This window comes from Muscardinus avellanarius (assembly GCF_963383645.1).
Source record: "Muscardinus avellanarius genome assembly, chromosome: 7".
NCBI classification, from domain to species: Eukaryota; Metazoa; Chordata; class Mammalia; order Rodentia; family Gliridae; genus Muscardinus; species Muscardinus avellanarius.
The window spans coordinates 22,049,801-22,076,350 of record NC_137793.1 but is presented as its reverse complement, the minus strand read 5'-3'; the positions used below and the strand labels follow the sequence as shown (position 1 = coordinate 22,076,350).

The 26,550-nt window shown below is 43.4% G+C and overlaps 1 protein-coding gene across 1 annotated transcript in view; it reads left to right on the top strand.

Annotated features, from left to right (window-relative positions):
* Positions 1-26,550, top strand: part of LCP2 (lymphocyte cytosolic protein 2) — a gene marked incomplete at both ends in the record, with an annotated part of 41,385 nt that overhangs the window by 13,302 nt on the left and 1,533 nt on the right. Inside the window, 17 exons of the mRNA XM_080699403.1 lie at positions 2,320-2,385; positions 3,057-3,088; positions 3,791-3,828; positions 6,663-6,861; positions 7,429-7,526; positions 9,312-9,378; positions 10,115-10,198; positions 12,572-12,597; positions 12,706-12,725; positions 12,822-12,929; positions 14,303-14,333; positions 16,603-16,615; positions 17,305-17,434; positions 19,328-19,377; positions 22,438-22,532; positions 23,423-23,500; positions 25,547-25,702. Of these exons, the coding sequence (XP_080555529.1) occupies positions 2,320-2,385; positions 3,057-3,088; positions 3,791-3,828; positions 6,663-6,861; positions 7,429-7,526; positions 9,312-9,378; positions 10,115-10,198; positions 12,572-12,597; positions 12,706-12,725; positions 12,822-12,929; positions 14,303-14,333; positions 16,603-16,615; positions 17,305-17,434; positions 19,328-19,377; positions 22,438-22,532; positions 23,423-23,500; positions 25,547-25,702 (1,291 nt within the window). The remainder of the gene's footprint in view (positions 1-2,319; positions 2,386-3,056; positions 3,089-3,790; positions 3,829-6,662; positions 6,862-7,428; positions 7,527-9,311; positions 9,379-10,114; positions 10,199-12,571; positions 12,598-12,705; positions 12,726-12,821; positions 12,930-14,302; positions 14,334-16,602; positions 16,616-17,304; positions 17,435-19,327; positions 19,378-22,437; positions 22,533-23,422; positions 23,501-25,546; positions 25,703-26,550) is intronic.

Here is a 26,550-nt window from a genome sequence, read left to right as displayed (position 1 = left end):
AGTGCAGCTCTGTAGGTTTGCAAGCAGGGGCAGCAACCACCTATCTACCCCACTGTTCAACCATGGGCCCCCTGTACTGGTCCTGTTGCCTCAGAAGACGCTTCTGAAGCCCACTGCAGCAGGAGGGGCCTGGCAACCCAAGTTTTGCTGCAAACCTGGCTGCCCCGCCCGCCTGTTCCCTCTCAGTATTGGCTGCTCCTCTGTGGGGCCTGCGGTTTGACATTTCCTTCCTTACCCAGTTAGAGCCCCAGCAGCCGCAGCCTGGCTGTTAGAGATACTGGTAAGAAACAACTGCCGCAGAAAGCACGATGCATTTTAAGATCTAAAGCAGCAGCAGCAGCTGGTCAGCACCAGCGAGGCTCTGTGGGATGGGGTCCTTGAGAGGAGGCTCAACCTCACTTCCCCAAGGCCTTGCTGGAATGTCGCCTTCTCCTTGAAGGGAATTGTTTTAAATCTCAACTCCACCCAGCCCCTCCACTCCCCCTCCCCTCCCCTCCCCTTCCCAGCCTGTGTATGTATATACATGGTATGCATTTTCTTCAAAATTTACTTCCTTTTATATTCATTGCTTATTGTCTGCCTTTCTTTACAAGCCATGAGCTCCTGAGGGCTGAGGTCTTTGCTTTGTTCATGGATGCTCTTTGTGCACCCAGCAGAGCTCCCGGCACTGAAGTCTTGATTGCACATTGCTGAATAAACAATGGAAGTGGCTACCACAGGCAGCATCGCCTGGCCTGGCTAGGATGCAGGGCACTAACAGGGCTCCCTTGATCACCCTGTCAGAGACCTTCAGCATTCCCATTGTCTTCACTAAACAATCATTTAAAGGAGCCTTAAATAATATGGCACAAACATTGTGGTCAGGAGGTGATTAGGAGGTATTCTCTGAAGGACCTCCCTCTCTGAGTGGTCACTGAAGTCTGAAATTCAACAATGAGATTATTGTGGAGGCTTAAACATCGCCCTCTCTCCTCCTCTACCCTCACCACCCCCGGCATGTTCATCAGACTGGTTTGCTCTGTCATCCTCATGAAGTAGGAGGAGCATCCTGGAGCATGGAGAGTGGGGGAGGCGTTGGAGGCCTGGGGTGATGCTTTCTGAGGACTAAGGGCTTCTTTATTCACTGAGCAAGTTTGTGTTAGTCCAAACTTGCTACCTCGAGGTGCTCATTAGGCAGATAGAAGTTAGAGCACAGGTCACTCTCAAAATGGCTGAGGCTCAGCAGTGTCCACTCCCAGGGTACCTGAAGCACCAAGAGAATTAAGTCAGGATACGGTGCACAGAATGGATGCTGGCTTGGAAACAGGAGAGGCTGGCTTATGGGGCTGCTCCATGCTAAGACAGTTGGTCCTCATGGTCCTCATCATTAACCTACTATGTCCCTTATTTTATCTGTGCCTTTGTGCTCTTCTGTAAAATAAATTTGGACCTGATGATCTCTGAGACTTCTTCCAGTTGTACTAAATCTTTAGGAAGAAAAGTTTTGAGAGACTGAAGTGGATGTTTTTTGCCAGGGTATGATTGAGATATGGTTCCAATAGCAAAGGCCCTCCCTGTCCCCCGGTCTGGGGATTTGGTATTTCAGACATGGAAGTACTTGAGAATAGAGTATTTTCAAATGTCTTGGCCAAGGATGGTTTCAGGAGATGAACGATTCAGGAAGTCTTTTACTCTGCAGGCTATGTCTTTATTGGGAATATGGTCCTAAGTTTCTCTAAGACTCCACGCCACTAAATAGAGGTAGGGAGAGGAAACTGGAAGGAGAGAGCAGGACAAAGAACATCTCATTAGAGAGTTGTGATAGAAAACAGGCACCAAGTAGGTGGTTCTTCTGGATCTAAGAGATGATTTGATGATTCCTTAGAGCAAGACATCAGCACATGGATGTTCAACCAAGATTCAGGGAACCTCAGCCCCAGGAATGATAACACAATAAACAATGCAACTACAGAATCCATATCTGAAGACTGCAGAATTCCAGAGGGGGGAAGCCAGGTGTGAGCTGACAAGTCTTAGAGGATGGGCTCTGAGCTAGACTTTGAAGATCAAGGCAGACACAAAGCAGCAAAGAGGAGAGAAGGCTCCCTGGGCAGGTGCTGGAGAATCAGCATGTGCAAAGAGAATGAGGTGGTGAGTTCTGGGAGGAAGCTGGGAGACCCCCTTGGAGTTGAAGGAATTTGGGGGCCATTGAAAGAAGGTGGGCCAAAGATGGCCCAGGTGCTCTGAGATAATCCAGACCATGGAACTACAGGTCTTGGTGGAAGGTTGGGGCCAGGATGAGACTGATGGTCTTGTTTCATCTATTACTTCCTCTTATAGAATTCTCAGTAAGTTAAGTCAAGATATCAACAAGAATGAAGAGAGAAGAAGCATTTTCACACGCAAGTAAGTGGGGCTTGGGGTTGTTGTAAAGAAACCCAAGATGTGTTGGGTGTGGTAGCACATATTTGTAATCCCAGCATTTGGGAGGCTGAGACAGGAGGATCTTGGTTTGAGGACAGCCTCAGCTACTTAGTGAGACCCTTTGCAACTCAGTGAGACCCTGTTTCAAAATAAAGAATAAAAAATAGGGCTGGAGATATAGCTCGAAGGTAGAGTGCTCCTGGGTTCCATCCCCAGTACCGTGAAAAGGAATAAAAAAGAAACCCAACAATGCTCAAACCCCAGATGAACATTAAAAGGAAGCCCCAGAAGTGGTTTTTGCCCCACTGTGTAACCTGAAGGGTCCCCTCAGTCTCAGACATCTTGAAGATGGTGCCCAAGGATGGAGAGTGTTCTGTCTCCCTGTCCTGCATCCTGTCCTTAGGTTCTGAACATCAAGGGAACTTCCCCTAGAACATCAGGCTGTCCCAAGCTCCCAATGTGCCACCAGTGTGGCTTTGGCCGTTTTCAGAGTCTGGGAAGTAACCTGGCCCTGGTTACTGAGTAATGAGGACACAGTCCTGGGCCGTGAGATATGTCCTCCATATGGCTCCTCTTGTAGAGCTGGATTGAACAGAGAGGGAGAGCTCCTTAAGTTAACTGGACTGTTAATGCAATGCTGTTTGCCTTTGCAGACCCCAGGTCCAGCGGTTTCCTGAAGAGACAGGTAAAGGTATAGGGCTGAGAAGCCCTAGGGTCAGGGCTCCAGGTATCTGCATAGTTTAGAATATTCCTAGGTGATTTTATGCGCATGACTGAGAACCACTGTTGCCTTCTTATAAGAATGAAATCCTCAGGTAGGAATTGTAGGGCTGATCGTAAGTTGCTATGATAGTCTGTTTTCCAAGGCTGGGAACTTTACAAAGGAAAGAGGTTTATTTAGCTCACAGTTCTAGAGATTTCTGAACATAGTGCTGGCATCTGCTTAGCTTTGAGGGCTTCATGGCAGATGATAGCACATGGTGGGAGGGGATTGTGAAGAAATAACCCAAACACCAGGAGTTACCTTGTTTTATGACAACTCATAGTAAGTAATCCAGTATCCTGAGGACCAAATCCCTCCTGTGAGACTTGATCCTATCTCAAGAGGCCTAACCCAATCTCTGTAGAAAGACACTAATCCATTCATAAGGGGAGAGAGTTCACAACCTAATTATCTCTTAAAGGCTCCAACATCATTACATTGGGGATCAAATCTCAATATGAGTTCTGGTGGGACAAATTATATCCAAACCAGAGCAGTTGTTAACCCCATTGTGTAGAAGGCAGGGTAAGGCCTGAAATGGGGCACCAGGGGAGGGGATGCTCTGTCTCTCCTTCATGTGGCAGCTTCTTTGGGTGCTGATGTTGTTGTTGTCTCCTCCCACAGAGAGCCACGAAGAGGACAATGGGGGCTGGTCATCTTTTGTGAGTATGGGACAGACTGTTCTTCCATTTTTCCAGCAGTATCCAGATCACCTTTGTAATAAGAATGAAGCATATTTTCAAAAGGAGCAGGGCATCAAACAAGATGCTGCTTTGCCCCATCCAGGGTTCACAAAATATTTTCTACAGAGGTCCAGGCAGGAAATGTTTATGTCTTTGTAAGCCATAAGGTTTCTGTGCTTACTACTCAACTGCTACTAAGGCATTAAAACAGCCATGGACAATGTGCCGAAGGGCTTGACTGTGTACCAACAAAGCTTCACTCGTATAATAGCGTGGGTTGGACTTGGTCCTTAGGCTAGAGTTTGCCGACTACACCACTGTGAATCATTTTCCATACCACAGAAGTCCTTCTCCCATTTTCATCCCAACTCTAAAATTTATTTCCTAGAAATCTATGGGATAAGTAATTTTCTTTTTTCTCATGGACTTGTGTTCCCATCGTGGCGCAGGGGAAAAGGATTTCTCAATGGATTGTTAGCCCTAAAAAGAGCTCCATGGCAGTTGGTTTCTACAGCTACCTGGTTTCTACAACTGAGGGGATATAGTGACCCTTTTAAGAGCCTGATGGGCTGCGTGCATTGTCTTCCCTCAAACTACATCTGGTCACCCCCCAGGAAGCTAGAGGAGGCTAAGAGCTCTGCCAGGGACTGTAGCCCAATCTGTTCACATGAAGCCATGGCACTTTGAGTGCCTTACCTAAATAAAGCCCTACAGCTAGTTAGAGGCAGACCTGGGACCCAGGCCGCCTGACTCTCAGGCCAGTGGTCTTTCAGGTAAACGATGTCTCTAGTATCTTTAGAAAGCAGGATTGTGGTAAATGAAAACATTTCATCAGAAACACAACAAAATTTTTTAAAACAAAACTTGTGCTTTCTATGGAAAAACAAAAAACACAACAGATTTATTTTGTACAAAAGGGAAAAGAATGCCAAAGTTTCCCCAGATATGTTTATGTTTTTGCCCAGAAGCTGAGTCAGTGCTGCTGCTTACCATGAGCCCAACTGTGCTCTGCCTGGGGCGAATCTTCAATCTTCTCTGTACATCAGTTTTCCAAATGTGGGTGGCTAGAAAACTTGGTAGTTCCATGAAGCACCCAGCTCTGCAGGGGGACTTGCAGGAACATGGGCAGGGATGAAGGACCCCACCATGGGAGCATTTTTACATCTGTATGACACAGATAATATAATATGATTTTCAACCCATTGCATTCATACACTAAAGCCAAAGAGTTGGGAGAAAACCACTGTTCTAGAAGCAGAGAGAAAAGACTTGCCATTTGAAATGGCTTGTAGAGATGGTAGAAAGTCAGGAACAACGGGTGTAAGGAGGGCAGCTGGGGCTGAAGATGGGCCATCTGTCTGCAGCCTAGGCCACTGCTCTGAAGTCCTATTCTCCAGAGGTGTGGTCTACCTGCTCTCAAGTTATAGAAACATCGATGGAGCAGGGCAAAGTCGTTTTCAGAGGAAGGCATTCACCCCTCACTTTGCCTTTCAAGTTTTTTTTTTTGTTGGTGCATTGTAGTCATACATCTTAATGGGGTACAAGATGGTGAGACATACATGCACACATCACCCAATTAGCCCTTACCCAATTCCCGCCCCATTCCCTCCCCCTCCCTCCTCATGTTTGTCTCAGTGATTGACATTGATATGTCTGTTAAAGTACATCATGTGCTTCAGAGAATTTCCCTCTTCCCCCTCCCATCCCCTCAGTTAGGTCGCCTTTGCTCATCTCTAGTATCTCCTTCTTCATCTAGAGTTCCTCCTATGACCCTTTTCCTCCCTAGCATCCGCATATTAGGGAGAGCTTCTCAAGTTGAAAAGGCACACAGGAAACCTTCTATTGAATAAGGAAGACACTCTTCCTTAAGCCACCTTTCCAAGCTGTCGGGATATTTAGGATATTCGTATATTGCCTTCCTTGAAAAGTTACAACTTCCTGCTGGTTTTTTCTTGCTGCCCCTGACTGCAGAGCTTTGAGGCGTGCTTATCTACCCACTTGACTCTGGTGTGACAGTGATTAGCCACTCGCCATTTGTGCCTCCTCTGCTGGGAAGTCATTATGATGACTTCTAGGGACCACTTCAAAAGCAATCACCTAGCGCCTTAGGTTTCCTTTCTCTAAGCCTCATAAAGGAGGAAAATTAAAACACAAATAAAATCTAAACTTTGGAAATTCTTTCCCAAGAAAGCAGCTTCCAGCACAATGTCGGATGTCACAAATAACATCCTATCACTGTCATCTCTATACACTCGCCTCTCCGCAGAAAAAAGAGCACCCCAGCTGACCATTCCTTCCCAGACACAGCTTCATCTGCCTTCCAATTAACAGGCTTTGCTTGTCTGTTTCCCTCCATTAGCTTGCCCCTCAACACTGCCATAGGTTATAATGAGGAGTAATCTTTCAAAAGGCAGACGCACTAGGAACAGAAGTGGCAATTAACTCTGCATCATCACAAATGATCCAGGTGTTGATTTTTTTACCCTTGATGATGCCTGGAGCAAATTTCTCAAGACAGCCTGTATCCCACTGCCACTCCAGCAGCCTCCTCATTCTTTCTCCTTTTCCATTGTACAAAACAGTGTAAAGGAAAAACACTCACACAATTGAAGACCTCGACCCAGGCGCCAAGACCATGACTTGCTGGCTTGGTGTCATGGCCTTCCCAAAGCTTGGTCTGCCCCTCAGGGCAATGTCCCGCCCTTGGCTGCCTGCCTCTGGGTGAGCCTCGTAAGGCAAGGCAGGAGAGCGCAGACACAGGCATATGGAGTGCCGCAGCTCCTCTGAGCTGCTCTGAGCCCTTCTGTCACCAGGAAGAAGATGACTACGAAAGCCCTAACGATGACCAGGATGGGGGAGACGACGGTGACTACGAGTCCCCAAATGAGGAGGAAGAGGCGCCCCTGGAAGACGATGCGGATTACGAGCCACCACCCTCCAATGATGAGGAGGCTCTGCAGAGCTCCATCCTGCCTGCCAAGCCTTTCCCCAACACCAACTCCATGTATATCGGTAAGGCCTGCTTCCTGAGCCCCAGACCCTGCAGTCCCAGGCTGGGCCCTCAGCCCAAACACCCGGGTCTCTCTGTTCCCATATATGTGCATACATGTGAGCATGTGTCTCTGTGTGCCTACACCAATGCACATGTGTACATTTGTGTGTGCATGGAAGCATGCAGGAGCACGTGTATGTTTACTTTTTTACAATTCTGTCTGAAAATACTCCCTCCTGGTCCTGTTGGAGCTAATTTGAAAGCATTGATTGATAGCATCTCTGATAATACCTGTTCCTGTGAAGTGGGATGAGGGTCGCTTCTGTGTGCAGAGAGAGGAAGACAAACTGGGACAGGACGGGGCAGGCAGGGGACTGAGGACACCCCTCTCACGCCCCTGCTGTCTTGAAGGCTGCATTTGTTAAGGCTGGGCCTACCCTGCAGAGGCAGAGAGATCAGGTGTTCCTGGTGCTCCAAGCAGCACAAAGCCAGGTCCAGCATCTGTTCCTGGAGCCCCCTGAGCCTGGGCAGTGCCCACTTTGGTTTCACATTTCTCCTTTTATTTCAATGTTCTCACTTCTGCACAGATCGACCTCCGACGGGGAAAGTCCCTCCGCAGCCTCCTGTGCCCCCCCAGAGACCAATGCCGGCCCTTCCTCCCCTGCCGAGTGGCCGGAATCACTCGGTAGGCCTCCCCCTCCCCCTTTCTTTCAAGACACTTTGTGTCCACTCCAGTTATTTCTTCTGCCAGACAGAAAATGACATTATACATATCCTTACTTAATTTTAATTTTGTAAGAAAAGGTTATGTCCAGGCTGTGATAGCGCATACCCAAGTTCTCTGTACTTCTTTGGGGGAGATGAAATACTAGTGGTTTCTATTTATGTCATAAGGCTTATTAACATTCTCTTTGTAACTAGAACAACATAAACTATATGTATGATAAAAAGTCCCCAATAGGTATTGTGCCATCATTTCACTTGAAATAAGAGGAAACACTGTAAAGTTAAAGAACTTCCTGGTTGTGTGGGTCGCAAACCTTGTCCTATATTGTAGAAAGACTTATGCCATCTGCTGGCCGAATCCTGAAATTCGTGGCACAAATGTCTTCACACTACACAATTTCTCAACACAATGAACCCAGGGAGCAACGGGGCGGGGTGGAGGGAACAAACCCCTTTCCCTTCCCCACAAGCAGTCAGTCTGGCTTTCATGGATCTGATAAATTCCCAAACTGATCCTGAGAAGTTCAGGCTAAAGGAGTCAGTAGCTGGGAATGTGTTCTTTTAAAAGGTGACTGAGCACTGTGTGTGTGTGTGTGTGTGTGTGTGTGTGTGTGTGTGTCTGAGGATTGAACCCAGGGACATTCTACCTCCGAGCTACACCTCTAGCCCTATGTTGGAAACAGGGTCTCGCTAGGTTGATGCGAAGTTCACTACTTGCTGAGGCTGTCCTTGAACCTGCAGTCCTCCTGTCTCAATCTCCCAGGTACTGGGAGCACTTTAACAACTGTGGCAAATGGCAAAGTGTTAGGACTAGAAGGACAGAAAGAATGGATTTTATACCAAAGCTTAGATCCAGATCGCCCCAGAGTGATACATTTTTCTTTGAAATCTGAAGGGCTTCAGTTCTGATACTGGGATGCAGAATTCACCCATTCAATTAACAGATGCCGAGCGGGCAGCTGCTGTGTGCAAACCATGATTGTAGGTGCCCCGGATAGACTGTGAACAAGGCAAAGTATCTGCTTTCATGCAGTTTTCATTTGGGCTAGGGAGAGAAGATAAGAAACAAGAAAACACATGTAGAAAGGATTAGAGTAGTTCTGTGTGACTAGGAAGAAAGGAGAGCAGAAAATATGATGGCTAGAGAGGTGACATTGGGCTGGGACAGAATGAGCCAGTTGTGAGAAAATTTGGGAGAAGATCATTCTAGGCAGAAGAAACACAAACCAGGCATGGTGGTGCACGTTTGTAATCCCAGTATTTGGGAGGCTGAGACAGGAGGATTGGGGTTCACGGACAGCCTCAGCTACTTAGTGAGGCCCTTTGCAACTCAGTGAGACCCGGTTTCAAAATAAAGAATAAAAAAATAGGACAGGGGGTGTAGCTTGGAGTTAGAATGCCTCTGGGTTCCATCCCCAGTACTGAAAAAAAAAAAAAAAAGAGATGTCCATTGAACACTGGAGAGAGGACCATAAAAATGTCGACATATGGCTCCAAATGTGACCGAATTTACTGGAGGGCTTAGCAAGAAGTGACATGCTCACTCCACCGCCATGCAGAAAATCCTTGCATAAAGCAGTGAGGCTCGGGAAGCTCAAATAGGGAGCTACCAAAGTGGCTGTGTACGAGTGGGACATGCAGGTGAAAGGAGCAGCCAGATCCCGACGTATTTGGAGAACTAAAGCCCCACGTTTCCCTGATGCTTTGGAAATACTTCCTAACGTTTGGAACTTCCTTTACGCAGCCCCTACCCCCACCCCAGCCCAGCCATGAAGAGCCTAGCCGAAGTCGAAACCACAAGACAGCAAAGTGTAAGAACAAGAGCTGCCCGGGCTGCCAGGCAGCCCAACACCGCCCCGGCAACTTCAACAACTTCTTGCCCTCCTCCTCCCCCACTTCCCATCTTCTCTCCTCCTCCTCTCCCCCCCCCCTCCTCCTCCTCCTCCTCATCCTTGTCCTCCTCCTCCTCCTTCTCCTCTCCCTCCTCCTCCTCCTCTTCCTCCTCCTCCTCTTCCTCCTCTCCCTCTTCCTCCTCTTCCTCTCCCTCCTCCTCCTCCTTTTCCTCTCCCTCCTCCTCTTCCTCCTCTTCCTCCTCCTCCTCGTCCTTGTCCTCCTCCTCCTCCTTCTCCTCTCCCTCTTCCTCCTCCTCCTCTTCCTCCTCTCCCTCCTCCTCCTCTTCCTCTCCCTCCTCCTCCTCCTTTTCCTCTCCCTCCTCCTCTTCCTCCTCTTCCTCCTCTCCCTCCTCCTCCTCTTCCTCTCCCTCCTCCTCCTCCTCCTCTTCCTCCTCTCCCTCCTCCTCCTCTCCCTCCTCCTCCTCTCCCTCCTCCTCCTCCTCTCCCTCCTCTTCCTCCTCCTCCTCCTCTCCTTCCTCCTCCTCCTCCTCTCCCTCTCCCTCCTCCTCCTCCTCCTCCTCCTCCTCCTCCTCCTCCTCCTCCTCCTCCTCCTCCATGGTGGGGATCAAACCCAGCTAGGCAGTCACTCTACCACTGAGCTACATCCCCAGGTCTGCTTTCTTCTTTGAATCAATCTCAGCCTTTTTCCTTTCAGTGCCTGCTCCTTCCGTAGACAGAAGCACAAAACCTCCCCTGGACCGCTCATTAGCTCCATATGACAGAGAGCCATTCACACTAGGTTGGTATGATCCATATTTGGTGCATATTAAGGATGGCCCACATTTATGGAGTGTTTACTGCGTGCTTTCCCCATATACCACCCTCATTTAACTATTGCAACGATGCTGTGAAGCGGAGGCTATGAGAGTCATCCTCATTTTACACAGGAGGAAATGGAGGTACGAAGAAGTAATGGAGGTACTCAACTACAAGGTGATGTGGGTAGAAACCCAAATCTAGATGAGCCTGATTGTCGAGCTCCGGCTCTGATCCCTTGGGCTGCACCTGCTTCTTCATGGGTTCAGTCTGTGTACAGTATCTCACTGTTCTCCAGCCAAGATCCAGCAGGAGGCTTCGTGGTGCAGAGGGAGGAAATTGACTAGGAGACAAGAGGTCTGGGAAAGCAGCAGTCTGCCTCCTTGGCTGCTTCTTAATCCTGTGGACCCACAGGGGTGTTACTTTTTCAGGGCACAGTCTCCTATTTGAAAGGTAGGGGTTCTGTAAGGAGGAAATGCTTTATAAAATTGTAAAGGGCTCTTCAAATGTCAAGGTTGTTTTTGTTGAATGTATGCAGGTGACTAACATGGGGCATGCTGCAGTCTTTCCCCTAAGAATTTACACAGACTATCCTAAGATTCCAGCCACCCCCACATGGAGCTCTTTGCAATTCAGTTCTAAAACTTAGCTACCATTTATCGAACATCTACTATAAGACAAATGCTTTATCTTCCCTACATAATTTGCTTATATTGTTTGTAATCCTCATGCCAACCCCCAAAGCAGGGTGTCTTATCATTCCCACTTCTCAGGAGATGGAACTTAGAGACAGAGTGGTTGAAATCTTTGCATAAGTCTGTGCAAATTTTGAACCCATGTCTTCTGGATGTCAAAGTGACTCTTTTTTTTATACCACATCACACAGTAGTTGAGGTCTTGGGTTTTAATTAGCTGTAAACTACATGGGTCTGGGAAAGGAGCTCTGGAACCGAAAAGATAAGGAATCCAGTTCCTTCCTAGTTTTCTTTAGTGATACTCTGAACAAGGCATTTGGCCTTTTGCGACCTCAGTCTCCTTCTTCATTATCAAAATGGTCTACAGTCGTTGGATTTGGAATTTTGGCTTCCTTGAATTGTGTCATAGTTCTGCTGAGTTATGCTAAACTGTCCTGTCCATTTGGACTTAGAATAGTCCACTGCAAAGAAATGCATCAAAACATGAAAGTAAAGACAGACTTGACATTAGATTCCATCCCTGCTCACTCCTTGAGCTTGGGCCACAGAAATGTAGAAAGACTGATATCAAATTGTCCTGACCATCTCTTGACACACATGTGACTCTTGTACACTTATTTTTTTCAATTTTTAAAACCTTTTAAATGATATTCTATCCTGAAAATACCTGTTTGACCCTCAAATTATTCTCCTGTTCATAATGTTTTGGAAGAACAAACTCTTTGGATGAAGCTTGGACTTTTTATATACTATTATAGATGCAATTTAATTATGCATCATAGTGAGTTCAAAGTGATACAGGCACATCTGTACACATCACTTGATACTTAGGCTTTTGACATGAAACTTCTAACACATCCAGAGAATATGCATAAACCCAAAGATTTTTGTAAAATAGAAATTTAGTACAAAAGAAAAATATATTCAGGCTGACGGATATAAATCTGGGTATCCCTTTAAAGTAGTAGTTCTGCCACAAACTAAGTCTGATAAGCAATAAATACTTTTATACCATTAATAGTCTCTTTCATTACCCTGTGAGCTTTTTATAATGGGGCAATATTCTTAGGACTTGTCATGGACCTGGCACATTCTCAGTCCTCATGGGATAAATCATATTGTAAAGATGCATCTTCAGGCAGATGGTATCATCATTTACCTTTGGGTACTGAATCGTAGGCTATACCATAAACACTGGTCAATAAGAGACAGAACCCCAGAAAACATTAATTTTTTAGTAATAAGTTATAGTAAATAAAATGTTGAAAGGAAACACAATATTGTACTGTTTGTATATACACAAAACTATGTAACCTTGGGAGAGCAATTTAATTTTTTTTTTTTTTTTTGGTACTGGGGATTGAACCCAGAGGCATTCTTGCTAGGTTGCTGACAGCCTCACTAAGTTGCTGAGGCTGGTTTCAAACCTTCAATCTTCCTGTCTCAGCCTCCCAAGTACTGAGATTATAGATGTGTGCCACCACACCCAGAGCCACTTAATATTTTTGAGGCTATAAAATTAGATGCTCAGATAATCAGCTAATGATTTCTTGATGCTTAATCCCATGAATGGACTCATAGTCATGGTTTCATCAAACAATGCTTTTAAACCTCATGTTTATCATGTCCTAAACTTAAGGCCTGCTGTCTTTTGTTTACAGGAAAGAAACCAGTGTTTTCTGACAAGGTAAGCTGTTTTTCTGGTCTGTTCTTGGTTTGGGTTTTGTTTTGTTTTTTATATCTTATTCTTTGAAAAGTGCTTTGACACTCATACACATGGCCTATCTTCTTTCAGCCCTCAGTGCCAGCAGGAAGGTAAGACGTGGTATCACGCTGAGGTGGGGTGCTGGTGAACTCTGCCAGTTGAGAATTTAGTTTGCTTCTTACACGTTCTTTCTCTGAATTTATTAGGATCCCTGGGGAGCATTTACCCAAGATACCGAAGCCTCCTTTACCCCCATCCACGGAAAGACATGAAAGAAGTGGTCCACTGCCAGGGAAGAAGCCCTGTGTGCCAAAGTAACTGTCTTGTGTTGCCTGAGCTTGCCCTTCAAATGGAAGGGGTGATGCCAGAAGCCTGCCTCGTGGCAGTGCCACCAGGGAGCTGGGCACCCTGGGTGCTCCTGGGTGGGAGTGACACCTTTGTTTGCTGTGATTTACAGAATATTCAGACTTAACAGACTGAAAGGAAAACACCAGGATTCCTTTGAAGAAAGTGAGAATCTAGCTAAGGAATTAGAGAGCTGTTCTATCAGGAGTATGGTGTGACTGGTGTTTATGGGGTTGTGGTGAGAGCAGGGCCCTGCAGTGCACAGGAGTCATCCTGTCAACTCTATTTCAATGCAAGGAGCAGAGAGGAAATAACTGGGGGAGGTTTTTAGGTCAACATAAGTATCCTTCTTACTGCCCAACCACTTTTGATAACTGCAAAATACTACTGTTTGCTCTAGTATTTCTAATTGTGCTATAAAGTCATTCATGGGCTATTTACCAAATGGCACATATGCACCCAGGGCCTGGCAAACCCTGCTACTTAGGAAGAATACAACCAAGGCTTCTGTTGATCTCATCTGTGCAATCAGGAGTCACAACAATTGTCCTTGCTTGGCTGTTGTGAGAACGAAATCAGGACCTGGGTGAGGGTATGCCAAGAAACAAAACCCTCAGCAATTGAGTTTACTCACGTTTCAAAGCATTGTTGCTAAAAATAAAAATGAGTGAAACAAACATCAGGATGATCAGAAGATCAAAATTTTCAATAAATGCAGGTGGCTTTATGAGAGGTTAAGTATCTGATGCCCAGGAGATACTCAACAGCTCCCCTCCTCCACCTCCCTCCCTAAGAACACGATGCAGCCTGCTGCCGGGCTCACACAGAAGTCACCACATCTGCTTGCCTGGCTCGTGCATCTGAGCCAACTGCACCAAGCCCCATTTGGAAAAGCCCCAATGCAGCAGCATTTTCCAACTGTCTACCCATCACTCAAGGGGTGGGCCGTGTGATGGTGGGTTTAAAACATCAGCCAGGAAGACTATAACCTCAAATGTTTTCATTTGCTTGGAGAAACATCTACTTCGTGAAATTTAATAGCTACTAAGGAGTTAGACTGCTGACTAAACCTTTGAATCTATGTATACATAACGCTCTGCTGCAGAAGCTACGCAGAACAAAGGTTTGCCTAGCTCAGCATGTGATGATGACAACCCGTGGGCAACCAGAGCTCCCTTCTGCTCCCTCTCCCTGGCCTTTCTGCTGGGATTTGCAGCTTCTCATTTTACCATGGCTCAGTGGGCCTGATTTCTCATTATGTGATTTAGGAAATTATATTCCCTGGCAGGCTCTTTGAAACTCTTGATGCTCACTTCCTTTTCTTTGCCCTCATTCATTTCAGGCATGGATTGGGATCAGACAGAAGAGAGAACGTAAGTACAAAAATGCCATTTGTAAGTGCTTAGTGCAGGGACAAACAGTGCTGGCTTAATAGAGGTTGGGATTACATTTCCTGAAGCTATCACCAAAGTCCAGCACCTAGAGCAAGACCTGCACATAGCAGGTTCTTGAATACTGGGGCCTCCATCACTGGGGTATTGGTCTTCCCTGGAGTCCTGTCATGCTGTGTCGCTCAGCTTTGGTCTCTCCAGAGCTCCTAGGGTAACAGGGTTTCTTGTAGCCTCACCACCAGGGAGTGACTGGCAAGGAGAAGGGGTAGAAAGTGGGGGAAATCATAAATTGAGGAATGCTTGGGAGCCTGGGCCTCACACAGAAGTTTCTAATGCATCTGTTTTCCCTTTGGGCACATCCATGCCCAAAGAAAGAGGAAAAAGAGCATTATTGAATGCTACTTTGGGGTGATCAACTCTTTACTAGGCTTACTAAACATTAGCACTGAAAGTCTTACATCCCAGAAACTGCCATAGTCTCAAGCAAAGGAGGGTGGTTGGACACATCCAGCTTTCTTCATTCTTTGTATTTAATGAGACTAGGAGGATTCATTCTTTCTCTTTCACTGAGCAGAAATTGAGGTTCAGAAAGGGTAAGATACTTGTCGCAAGTTGTACAGTTAGTAAAGCCAGCATCTGAATCAGGTCTGCCTAAGTTTCTCCATACTCTAAGTCCTCTAAAAACCATTAGATGCCTGCTCATGATGAAATGCTTACCCCACAATTGCTACCCTATCCATAGCTCTGTGCTACATGCTCTGTTTGGCCAAATAAAGTGCTAATATGGAAACAGGCATGCCCATATCACAGGCTAAACAACATACAGCCGTGAAATGACCTACTGAGGCTGAGGGAAGAGATTTGTGTTGGGCAAGAAGCCCATGGTGACTTTTCTAGGAAGGTGAGATTTATGATAAACATTTAATGATGGAAGAACACAGACTAGGAGCACTCTACTAGAAAGTCTGGGTGCATTCCAGCCTCAGATATCCTAAGCCCAGGAAGGATAAACAGCCCAGGAAGCCTGCAGGGGCAGCAAAGACAGTAGCCTGACTGCAAAGAGCGAGGGACAAAGTGGAGGTTGGACGGCAAGGGTAACATCAGGTTCCTGAGGTTCCCAGGCTCTGAAAGGATTGACTTTTTATTAGCAGAATCTAGGTGTTGTAGATTCGCCGGCACATGAGCCAGAGCAACAGTGGAGAATTTGTAAGCCCACATGCACCTATGCAGCTTTTGCCTGGGACTCCCGGTTGGTCCTTTGGGATGGTGATTTTGACTGTGGTCCTCTTACCTTGCTCAGTGTATGGTAGGACCAATGATTTCAAGCTTTTATGAAAAAAGCACTTGGCACCTTCCAGGGCATGTAGTAACTAATTAAATCCTCAGAGCACTTTGAGGGAAGTGTTATTTCTCCACCAGTGGTCTGGCCTAGCCAAGTCAAGTTGCCCCTTTTGGTCTGCTAGTCAACAGCAAAGCCACTTTGTTTCTTTGAACCTCATGTCTTATTTGAGGAGAAGAGAAAATGTCCCTTCCCTTGTCTAGTTCACAAAGCGACCCTGCAGATAAAAATGGTGAGGGCTGCAGACGTATCTTGTAGGCCACACTATAAATAAGTAAGGTCAGAATGCTTTTAAGAAGAGTGGGCATTGTAAAGAAGAGACAAAAAAAAAAAGGCTGAGCCAGATCCGGTGATGCATGCCTGTAACCCCAGCTATTGAGGAAGCTGAGGCAGGAGTATGGTGAATTTAAGACCAGTCTGGGCAACATAACAAAGCCTTGTGTTACCAAAAATAAAAAGAAAGTCTGCACTTTGGATCAGATAGATGTGGGCTTGAATCCATTTCTGCAACTAATTCTTGGCAAGTTAGGAATTCTTCCTGAGCACCATGTTTCCATTTGTAAAATGAGGATGTTAAATTCTTAATCGGTTGCTAGGGGAATTGAATGAGAGATTGTGTATGAATCTTTCTTTTGGGTACATCGTAGATATTATAAATATTACTATGTCTTTGAGCCTCGGAACCTATTTCAAGCTAAGTATATTAAGATTGGAGTGTCCTTAGGTGATTGTTTTTATTAGAAAATCATAAACCACTTAGCAAGTTCTATTGTTCTCCACGTTAAATTTATTATGGAGAGCTATAACTGCTAAAGAATCAGATACATGTATGTAATTTATAAATGCAGTTATCCTTATAGGAATTGTGTTTTGATGATAGGTTAATATATTCTTTTTTCTTTCTCTTACCAGGATGAAGATGATGGTATGTTCAGAAAAGATTTCTTGCAACTTATGTCTTATTCTCTCCTTTTTCTGATCAGGCATTCATATGGAATCATTTACTCTGGGGATATCACAGAACCAATTATAACTGTTGTATTAATATCAAGTAGACATATGTCAGTTGGTATACTGCATAGATGTAGTAAAATAAAATTATTTGGTTGGGTTCCCAAAGAGAACTGTTAAATGCACACACAATCATGTATATAACCTAATTGTGCAGTAAAATTAAAATTACATATATAGTTTTATAAGAAAATTTCTAATATTTATGCCCTCTAACACACGTGGGTAGAGAATCAGTAACTGCAGGCAAATAAGATAGCATAAAATGTTGGCTTTAGCAAAACAGAAACTGTGAATCATTTCTGAAATTCATATAAAGTTTCCAGTTGACAATTTCCTGCCAAGTTAGCACTTCAAAAATGAAAAATTAAATAACTGTACTATAGAGAATGATCTAGAACAGCAGCAATTTTAAAATGCATTCTAGGGTGGTACATTATCTAGAAAAATCTCGGGGGCTGGGGTTCCATCCTACCACTTTCTAGGTACGTGTGGTTTTTAGGAGTTTTGCATCTCTCTTTATATCAGTTGTTTTTTAACTGAGGAACACCTCTAGCATGTTCCTAGTGACAGTCTCCTTAATTCTTTTCCTCCCTCCCACAGTACATCAACGGCCTTTGCCCCAGCCAGCACTACTTGCTATGAGCTCCAATACTTTCCCTTCAAGATCTACTAAGCCGGGTCTCAAGCACTCCCTCCCTTCAACTCACATGTCTGGAGCATTCTCAGAAAGGTGTGTGGTTATGGTTGTTAAATTTGAACTTAATGTCTAGGTCCACCTGACACTGAAGTGATGCCAGGTGGCTTGAGTAAAAAGAAATGAACCAGTAGGTCATAGTGTCTAAATAATTAGTTTAGAAAGTAAACCAAGGTGAACATTAAGGAGATGCTAATCCCCTGCTGTCCCTTGAGTAGGAGTATGGTTGTTGGGGTAGAAGAACTATAATTGACTTCTATGATCATCCCAGACAGAGTGAACCCTTGGCAGAAAATGGGGAATGCTTTCACTTTGCCAGTTCAAATAAACATACAAATAAGCAAATACTGGGAAACCAAGTTAATTTAAGTACTTGGAGTTCCTCCTGCATCTTGGATGGGGAGAATGAGAAAATGTGCTGTGTGTTAGCAGATGCTAAGCATTCATTGCACAGGCTCTGTTCCTAGCAGGTATGTTTGCTTAATAACAGTAGCATATCTCAGGGCTTGTGATAAGCTGTCCAGAGGCAGAGGCTGGAACAAAAGAAAGACCCAGGTCATTCCTACCAAATAAGCCAATGGGCTGCCTCATGGTGTCCTCCAAGCCCTCCAACCCTTGGGGCTCATGGTCTTCTTTGATACTCAAAAGAAGAAGTACAAGACCTCATCCTACACACTGTAGAAAATTCAACCACCAGCAAGATATGATCACACCTACCAAATACCTCGGTAATTCTCAAAAATTTTCACTAGGACCTGGGGACCTCTTGACCTCATATTTTGCTGTTTCTTCTCATTCTTCCAGCTGTTTTTCTCTTTTGGCTATTTCTGCCAGGGACCCAACCCCATTCTTCATTCTTAAAAAAAAATACCACCCATGGGAGAGGCTACACTGGGTGGGAGAGGCTACACTGGGCAGACTTACTGTTTCAAAATTTGAAAAAAACCGGGCGTGGTGGTTCAGGTTTATAATCCCAGTACTTGGGAGGCTGAGACAGGAGGATTGCAGGTTTGAGACCAGCTTCAGCAACTTAGTGAGACCCTGTTTCAAAATAAAAAGAAAAATCAGGCTAGGGGTATAGCTCAGAGGTAGAATGCCTCTGGGTTCAATACCCAGTCCCCTCCCCAAATTAAAAAAAAAAAAGAAAATAGGGCTATGATGTAGATTGGAGGTAGAACACCTCTGCCTTGGTCCAATCCCCAGTATCAGAAACAAAAGATAATAAAAACTGCTGCCACTCTGGGCTGTAGTGCTGTTCAGCGCTCACTTGCTGACATACCCTCCCATGTCCTTGCACACTGCCAGGCCCTGGGGACTCACTGTTTACCCACAAAAATTAATATATTTTCCTACAAGTTTCAGAGGACTTTTATCCTTCTCCAAACTCAAAGAACTCAAACTGTACCCAACTTTTTTAGAGTAACTTTTAAATGATGTTTACATAGTTTTACCATTGTTGTTATTTGCTTGTTTAGTTTGTCAGACTCTGGCATAATCTAGCCTGGGACACTAGTAAAAGATGTTAAATAAGTTTAGAATCAATGAAGGAATCGCTTCCACGGACAGTATGAACATATGTGAGAATAGCAATGTCAGTCTCAACACTCTGTATGGGGAAGGGGGTGGAGGAGTGGGGAGGGACCCAGAGGAAAGCCCATCAAGTGCTGGTGCACGCATATCATCACTATTATTATGAATTACGTTACAATGTGAGACCATAATGCACCAAAAAAAGTATTAAAAATTAAGTTAAAAGAAATAAGTTCTTTCCCTTTGCCCAGATCCCATGGCTTCAGAGAAGGTAAGTAGAAAATAACAGGGCAAGAAGCCTCTACAGCCTGACTTCCTTAACCTAACTCCCCAGTTTGGCCCCATCACCCCAATCCAACTTAAAATGCTTTTTTTTTTTTTTTTTTGCTGTCTTTACAGTAACAGCACTTTTCCACAGAGCGCCTCCCTGCCGCCATATTTATCTCAAGGTTTGTACCCTGGGCTTTCGTGACGGATCCCAGCCAGTATGTCTGTTTGATTTGATCTCCAACCATTTCAAAGCTTTGTGGCAAAAGTTTTGTTGTTTCCTAAATGCATCTGACTTCCTCCTTCAACATTTAATTCAGTGTCTGGGGTGCATCAAACACCGTTGGAATGAGAAGATACTACATAAAATATGTCCTACTCATGCACTTTGCCAGGAAGCTAGCCCTAATCCCTCATCTTCCCACACAGAGCTGTTCTTCCTTGTCTCTTTGCATACAGAGCTCAGAATGGCTCTTGGCTTTCTCTGTGGTTTTAGGTTTTCATGATGACACTGCCCTTGGGCTCTGAGTTGAGGAACATTTATAAAATATAGAATAAGAGAAGATTCTTATTCAGGTCTAGGGTGAGCTCCAGAAATCTGTATTTTAAATTATATTACCTCTGGGTGTTTTTGTTAGCGTATTTAAAAATTTAACACACATACAAAGCACATGGGATTGTATTAAAATGCAGGTTCTAATCCAGTAGGTCTGGAGTAAGACCTGATATTCTGTATTTCTAAACAGTTTTTAAGTTCCCACCTGGATACTGATATTTCTGGTCCAATCTGAATAGCCCTGAAAGCCTGTAAGGTTGAACTAGACTGTGTTTATTTTTATGCTTAAAGCAAAAGACTAGCACATTGAACTTTTTGTGGGGGTACTAGGGATGGAACCCAGGGTATTCTATCTCCAAGCTACACTCCCAGCCCTATTTTTATTCCTATTTTGAAACAGTGTCTCACTGAATTGCAAAGGGCCTCACTAAGTAGCTGAGGCTATCCTCAAACCCGGATCCTCTGGTCTCAGCCTCCCAATGCTGAGATTACAAGCATGTGCCACCACACTCAGCTGCACATTGAACTTTTGGGTTACAAGCATGTGCCACCACACTCAGATGCACATTGAAATGTGGGTTGAGGTCGGGCTTGGTGGCGCACACTTGTAATCCCCATGCTTGGTAGGTGGAGACAGGAGGATCGCACAGGTTCTAAGCCAGTCGTGCTGGCTTAAGAGACCCTGTTTCCAAAAAATAAAAAGGTCTGGGAGTGTAGCCCAGAGGTATAAGGGCTTCCAAGAACCCGAGTACCACCACCAAAAAAAAAAAAAAAAAGCTAAAATGTGTGTTGAATGAATGAATCTCAAATGACTGAAAATTTTCCCAACTCTAGTTTATGGAATATACTGAGCCAGAAAACTGGCCTAGTATTATGAGTTTTCTAATTTTATTTTTTTCATAAAAATAACAAACATGGCATTTAATATAAAATTGCCAATTTTAAAATGCTAACTTGAAATTTTTTTAATGCTGTGAAAAACGCTTTCTTTTTTTGTACTCAGGGTCCAAGTGCAAAACACCAGTGTGTTTTAAATTTTAAAAAAATCACAAGTTTGAATTATAACTCCAGAATAAATTTTTTTTTCAGGAGCACATCTTTTGTATCCAGTTGGATGCACCAATCCATGTGTGAGATCCCACTGCTGACACCAGCAGCATCACTAAGTTTTTAATGCTTCCTAAGCATTTGAGATTAGTGTCTATATTCATCATGTGGTATCCAGTTTCCATCTCAATTTTTCACAGTCCCTCAAACTCACTGTTTTGCAAAACCACATTTGTGTCATCTACTTGTTTCCTATAAACATCTGATTTCTAGATACTTTATTTCTATCAATACTTCCCAAAGTAAGTCCCACAGATCCCTGGTTTCTTGAGTTGGTGATGGGGATTATTAATCCAAACATTTTTTAAAAATATTACCTTAATCAAAATTTATCTCTTTTTTCCCAAGACTACCAGGACTCCTTGTCCTCAGTCTTTGCAATGGGTGTTTGACCTCAGGAAGGTTAAGATTATGTCATGCATTGTCCAAAAATCAGACGCAGTTCCCATGAGGACCCAGATATCAAGGGTGGTAGGTGACTACCTGAAAAAATCTATGTGCTGTGTTGTGAACTGTGGCTTATAGGGCTGGCCTGTGGGTACAAGGCAGAAAGAGTAATTCCTCAACACTAGATCAGTCATGCAGGATAGGCCTTGGCTGTACTATTCTCCTGTGTTGTTAAGTTTCACTTATTCACAAGCATTACAAAAGTAAAAAAAGTGTTGGAATGCAAAAACGGGACTGGAAAAGGTCTACTCATACGCAGTAATGTCAGGGAACCACAGGTTTAAGGCTTGATTCTCCCACCATTACACATAATTTGTTTAGACTCTTTGAGCCCATTTCCTTATATGCAAATTGATATAACACCCACCTTGTAATGTTGCTGCACACGTAACGTACGTAGCATGGCTTATTCAAGACTGGACAGAGTAGTGCTCGATAATCTTTCCTGAGAGGAGAAAACAAGTTCTCACAAACTTGTGGAAGTGTAAAGAGTTTGGGAGAAATGAAGGTCCAATCACTAGGCAATGTTTGGGTTCGCAGTGAGGATCTCCTGACTCATCAGATGAGCTGCAGTGGCTCCTACAGGTTGAACGATTGATTCCACCTGTTAGAAAATTGAGCAAACACAGCAGGTAGCAAATATTGGTTTTAAAAGTTAACAGTGTTCTTCTTGTCTTGGGTAAATGACATTTTTAATGAAAACAATGGAAACATAATCTTCACTCTTACTGCATTGCTACCACATCAGCGCGGAGAATCCATTTTAATGTATTGCTGTCACAGGGATCCATGAAAGGTCTGTCTCTTGAATATTTCTATTGATGTTCATATTAAAGAAATCTTGGGTTTTTTTTTTCATTTATGGAACCTAGTCAGTCACTTTACATCTTGTAGCATGCACAATTAATTTCTAAAATTTGAGGTTCTGCTCTCAGAGTTTCACTTACATGGTTACAGAATAACACCTGAATAGCTCTCTTGGTTTTGAATAGGTAAAAATTATTTTTAAAGCCCTGGTTTTTTTTAAACATTATTATTGAAATGATTAAAAGTGCATTGAGGGAAATGTATTTTTAGATAAGTAAACAAGAGCTTACCATACATTAATTTTCAAAATGCTGTATTTTTAAAGGCCCTAGCAACAGACCACCTCTCAGAACAGAAGGCAGAAGCTTTCTCTCGCCGGTTCCAAACAAACTTCAAACACGCTGCCCTGGGGAAGAAGAGGTAATAAAGCCTATGTTCTTCTATTTCTCTAGAAAAAGGATCATAAGAAACTCCCACGGACTACTCTTGTATACTTTCATATTCTATTAGTTGTTTAATTAAAGAGGAGAGTGCTGGGGGTGTAGCTCAGTGCCTGCCTAGTGTGCATAAAGTTCTGGGTTCCACCCTCATCACTAGAAAAAAAATAAATAAGTGGGAAGACCCAGATGAAAAACAATTGTTCACCGGGCGTGGTGGCACACACTTGTAAGCTCTGTGTTTGGGAGGTGGGGACAGGAGGATCGCACTGGTTCAAAGCCAGCCTCACTGGCTTAAGAGACCCTGTTTTGAAATAAAAATATAAAATAGGTCTGGGAGTGTAGCCCAGAGGTAGAAGGGTTTCCAGGAACCTCAGTACCACACACACACACACACACACACACACACACACACACACACAATTGTTCTTTTCCCCTTGTGTTCTGGGACTCTTCCAATAGCAAATGTATGTCTTGCGTCCTACAATAAGAAAAAAGGATCTTAGTTTATATGTTTTCTGGCTCATGACCTTGAGAAAGTCACTTAATCGCTCCATCAACACAGGATTTTCATTATGTTATTACTCTATACTAAACTGAAGGAATGGTCATGACTGACAAGAAGTTCCATTACAGAAGGAATGCTTATTCACAGCCACCTTTGAACCAGCAAAGGTCATGATAAAAAGCAGTTCATGTAAAATCCCTTCTAGTTAGCCCTACCTAGATGGTTCCATATTTAAGAAAACAAATGTTTCAGGCATCGTGGAATTGGGGTGGTGATTTATGGAAATTATTACTTGGAGGCTTTTCTTTTCACTTACCTATGTAATTGATGAATTTATTCAGTGTTTTAAAATTTTACATTTGCAGAACTCATTAGATGAAGAGTGGTACGTTTCTTATATTACCCGACTGGAGGCAGAATCTGCTCTTAGGAAGATAAACCAGGTATCCTGCTCTAGTTTATTTTTAAATAGTTGTAAATATTAATGGAAGGAGATGAAGGGAATTGGCTTCTACTGAGTCCCAATTATGAGCTGGGAAATCTGTTAGGCAGTGTTCCTAGGAGACCCATGAGCACCAGCTTCCCACCAACCAGCATACGTAGCAATGATTCCTGGGGCTGGGCATCATTTGGTGGAAATAAAAACCAAAATTAAGGCAATAATTTGGTTGGCAGAATCTTAGAAGATTATATTAATGAAAGAGTGTGTCTCGTCATGTAAAAGTGTCAAAAGGAAACTCTTTCCTATAAATTTCTAACATTTTACCAACTGAATTTCTCTTAACACATAATCACTATCCAAATGAATGTGAAAGAATCCACCTTGAGAGAGGAAAATGTGACTTTTATTTTTAACTTTATCTCCTACAAATTTCTGGCTAGTCCTTTAATATCATAAAGTCTTAGATAGATTCCCTGTGGCCTAAGGCTGACTCCTAACCCCAAATCTATATCTCAGAGATAGGAAAGCAAAGATCCTTCATTCTTCACACCTAAAGTATACAGCAGCTTTCAACTTTGGCCCCGCATTTAAATAATCTGGGAAGTTTTCTTAAAATCCTGCTTCCTGAGTCTCACCTGAAGAAATTTTGTTTTAATTAATTTAACTAGTGGGGGTGTTATGTGGGCTGAGGGAGACTTCGAAACTCCCCAGGAGAATTCTGATTCCAGCCAATGCTGTGGGTCAGTGATCCAGAAGTATGCTTATTTAACAGAGATGTTCTGACTGGCTCAATTAACTTGGGATAAAAAGAACAGAGGATGACTATCATCACAGATTTATGACTATTTAAAAGCTCTCCTGATTCAGTACACTGAGGAAGGAATGGTGTAAATGAGTCATACTAATTAACTCTATTAATACGATACCTTTGCAGTACTATATTATGCTGCAGTAACTTATTGAATGAAAAATTAAAATACAGGATGAATCACAACACTAGTTTAGTAACCATCAGAAACAAACATGACAAGAATATAGATGGTCCACATTCAATTTTGTTCAGGTGTGTTATGCATAAAATACTAAAGCTACAGATCATGAGATTTTATAAGGGGTTGGTCTGATAGACATGTAGGTGTCTTCTGACTGTGGATGTGGAAAGGAAGGTCTATGGAATTAGCTCACAGGAGTGGGAAGATATACCTTGAGTTAACCAATTAATTCCTTTTTCCTCTTGACCCTTTCCACTTGACCACTGTTTTAGTCAGCTTTTTCGTTGCTCTTACAAAAATACCTTAAAAACTATCACCTAGAGGGAGAAAGGTTTTTTTGGAGGCTTGTGGTTTCAGAGATCAGTTTATGATTTGCTGGTTCCCAGGCAGAAACAGCTCAGTAGCAGGGCCCCAGGGCATGGCAGAGGAGGAAAAATCACCTCAGCTCAATGGCACTGGAAGTAGAGAAAGACAGGAAGTGTCCAGAGACAGAAATATTCCTCAAGGCCATGCCTCCAGTGTCCCACCATGACCTAGCTTTGAACCTTGCTGCATGGGACATGCTTTCAAAACATGAGCTTTGGGGTGGGGGGGTGACATTCTAAACCGAAACCACAACCTAGTCTTTGTTTTATTACTTAAAATATATATTTTTTAATCAAGAAACTTTGAAGAGGTTGACTTGGAAATTTTTCTGATATAATTTATTCTTAGTTTTTTGTTTTTGTACTGGGGATTGTACCACTGCCCTAGATCCCCAGCTGTGTTGTTTGAAACAAGATCTCACTAAGTTGCTGAGGCTGGAATTGAACTTGCAAGTCTTAGCCCTTCCCAAGCACTAGGATTACAGGAATGTGCCACTACACCCAGCTCTGCTGCCTTTCTTGTTAACCAAGAATGCACAGACATAGGGGTCTGTAGCTGTTTAGGAACTCAAAGGTCAGTTGACTCAGCTGGCAGGTTTTGCACAGACCTAGTGTGTGTCAGCTGCTCTTAGAGACAACAAAAGTATTGACTTTTACTGTTCCCATAATAACCACAATTTATCCTTTTAGGATGGAACTTTTCTGGTTAGAGACAGCTCTAAAAAAACAATAACCAATCCATATGTCCTCATGGTGTTGTACAAAGATAAAGTTTACAACATCCAGATCCGTTATCAGGAGGAAAGTCAAGTTTACTTGTTGGGAACTGGACTACGAGGGAAAGAGGTAAGGACTTCAAGTTTCGAAATTTCCCCTAGTGTTTCTTTTTCTGCCTTTCTGCATACTTACACAGAAGCCTCACTTAACATTCTTTGGGAGTTCGTACTGTGTAGCCACTTCTGAGTTAAATCACATTAGTGAAGTCCTTCATTTGTTTGGAACAAAGCAAAATATAGCTGTGACTAATTCTGCTACAGGAGTCTTTCTTGCATATTTTATTCCAAGTAATCCAACATCACAGGTATAATTTTAAAAATATGCATCGAATTCAAAGCAATTCTGTTAGATGGTGTCCACGGGAAGTTTCTTCTGTTACTAATCTCTGCAACATAATTTTTATTGTGAGATTGCAGTGCATTTATAAGGCTTTATTTTAAATTAATAGCATCTGGGAAAGGAAGAAAGCTAGAAGACTTGCTGTGGTGATTATTTTGATATGTGGGTCATTTCTTACTAAACATGGAGGTCTGGTTCTATGAAGATGGCCATACTCCAAAGAAAATTTTCCCTGCTTGGCCAAGGCTTAGATTCTCATGCCAGATACTTTTTAGGTAGTAATCAGAATTAATTTGAAAGAAACCCTCAGGGCTACCTTCTGCAAAGAGAACTAACAACTAAACTTAGAGTCCCAAAGCATGATTTATAAGTTCAAAGTTCCAGGAGGAAGACCCACAAAATTAAACATTTCCAGAAGAAGAAACAACTCACCTATTATGTATTCTTCAATTCAAATAGTAATGACAAATGTTGATGAGTAGATAAAAACAACAACGACAACATTATTTTGGTTAAAATGTTTGAACCAGTTGTTCGCTGTGGATAGAGCGACATAAGAACTATCTCAATAGAGATGT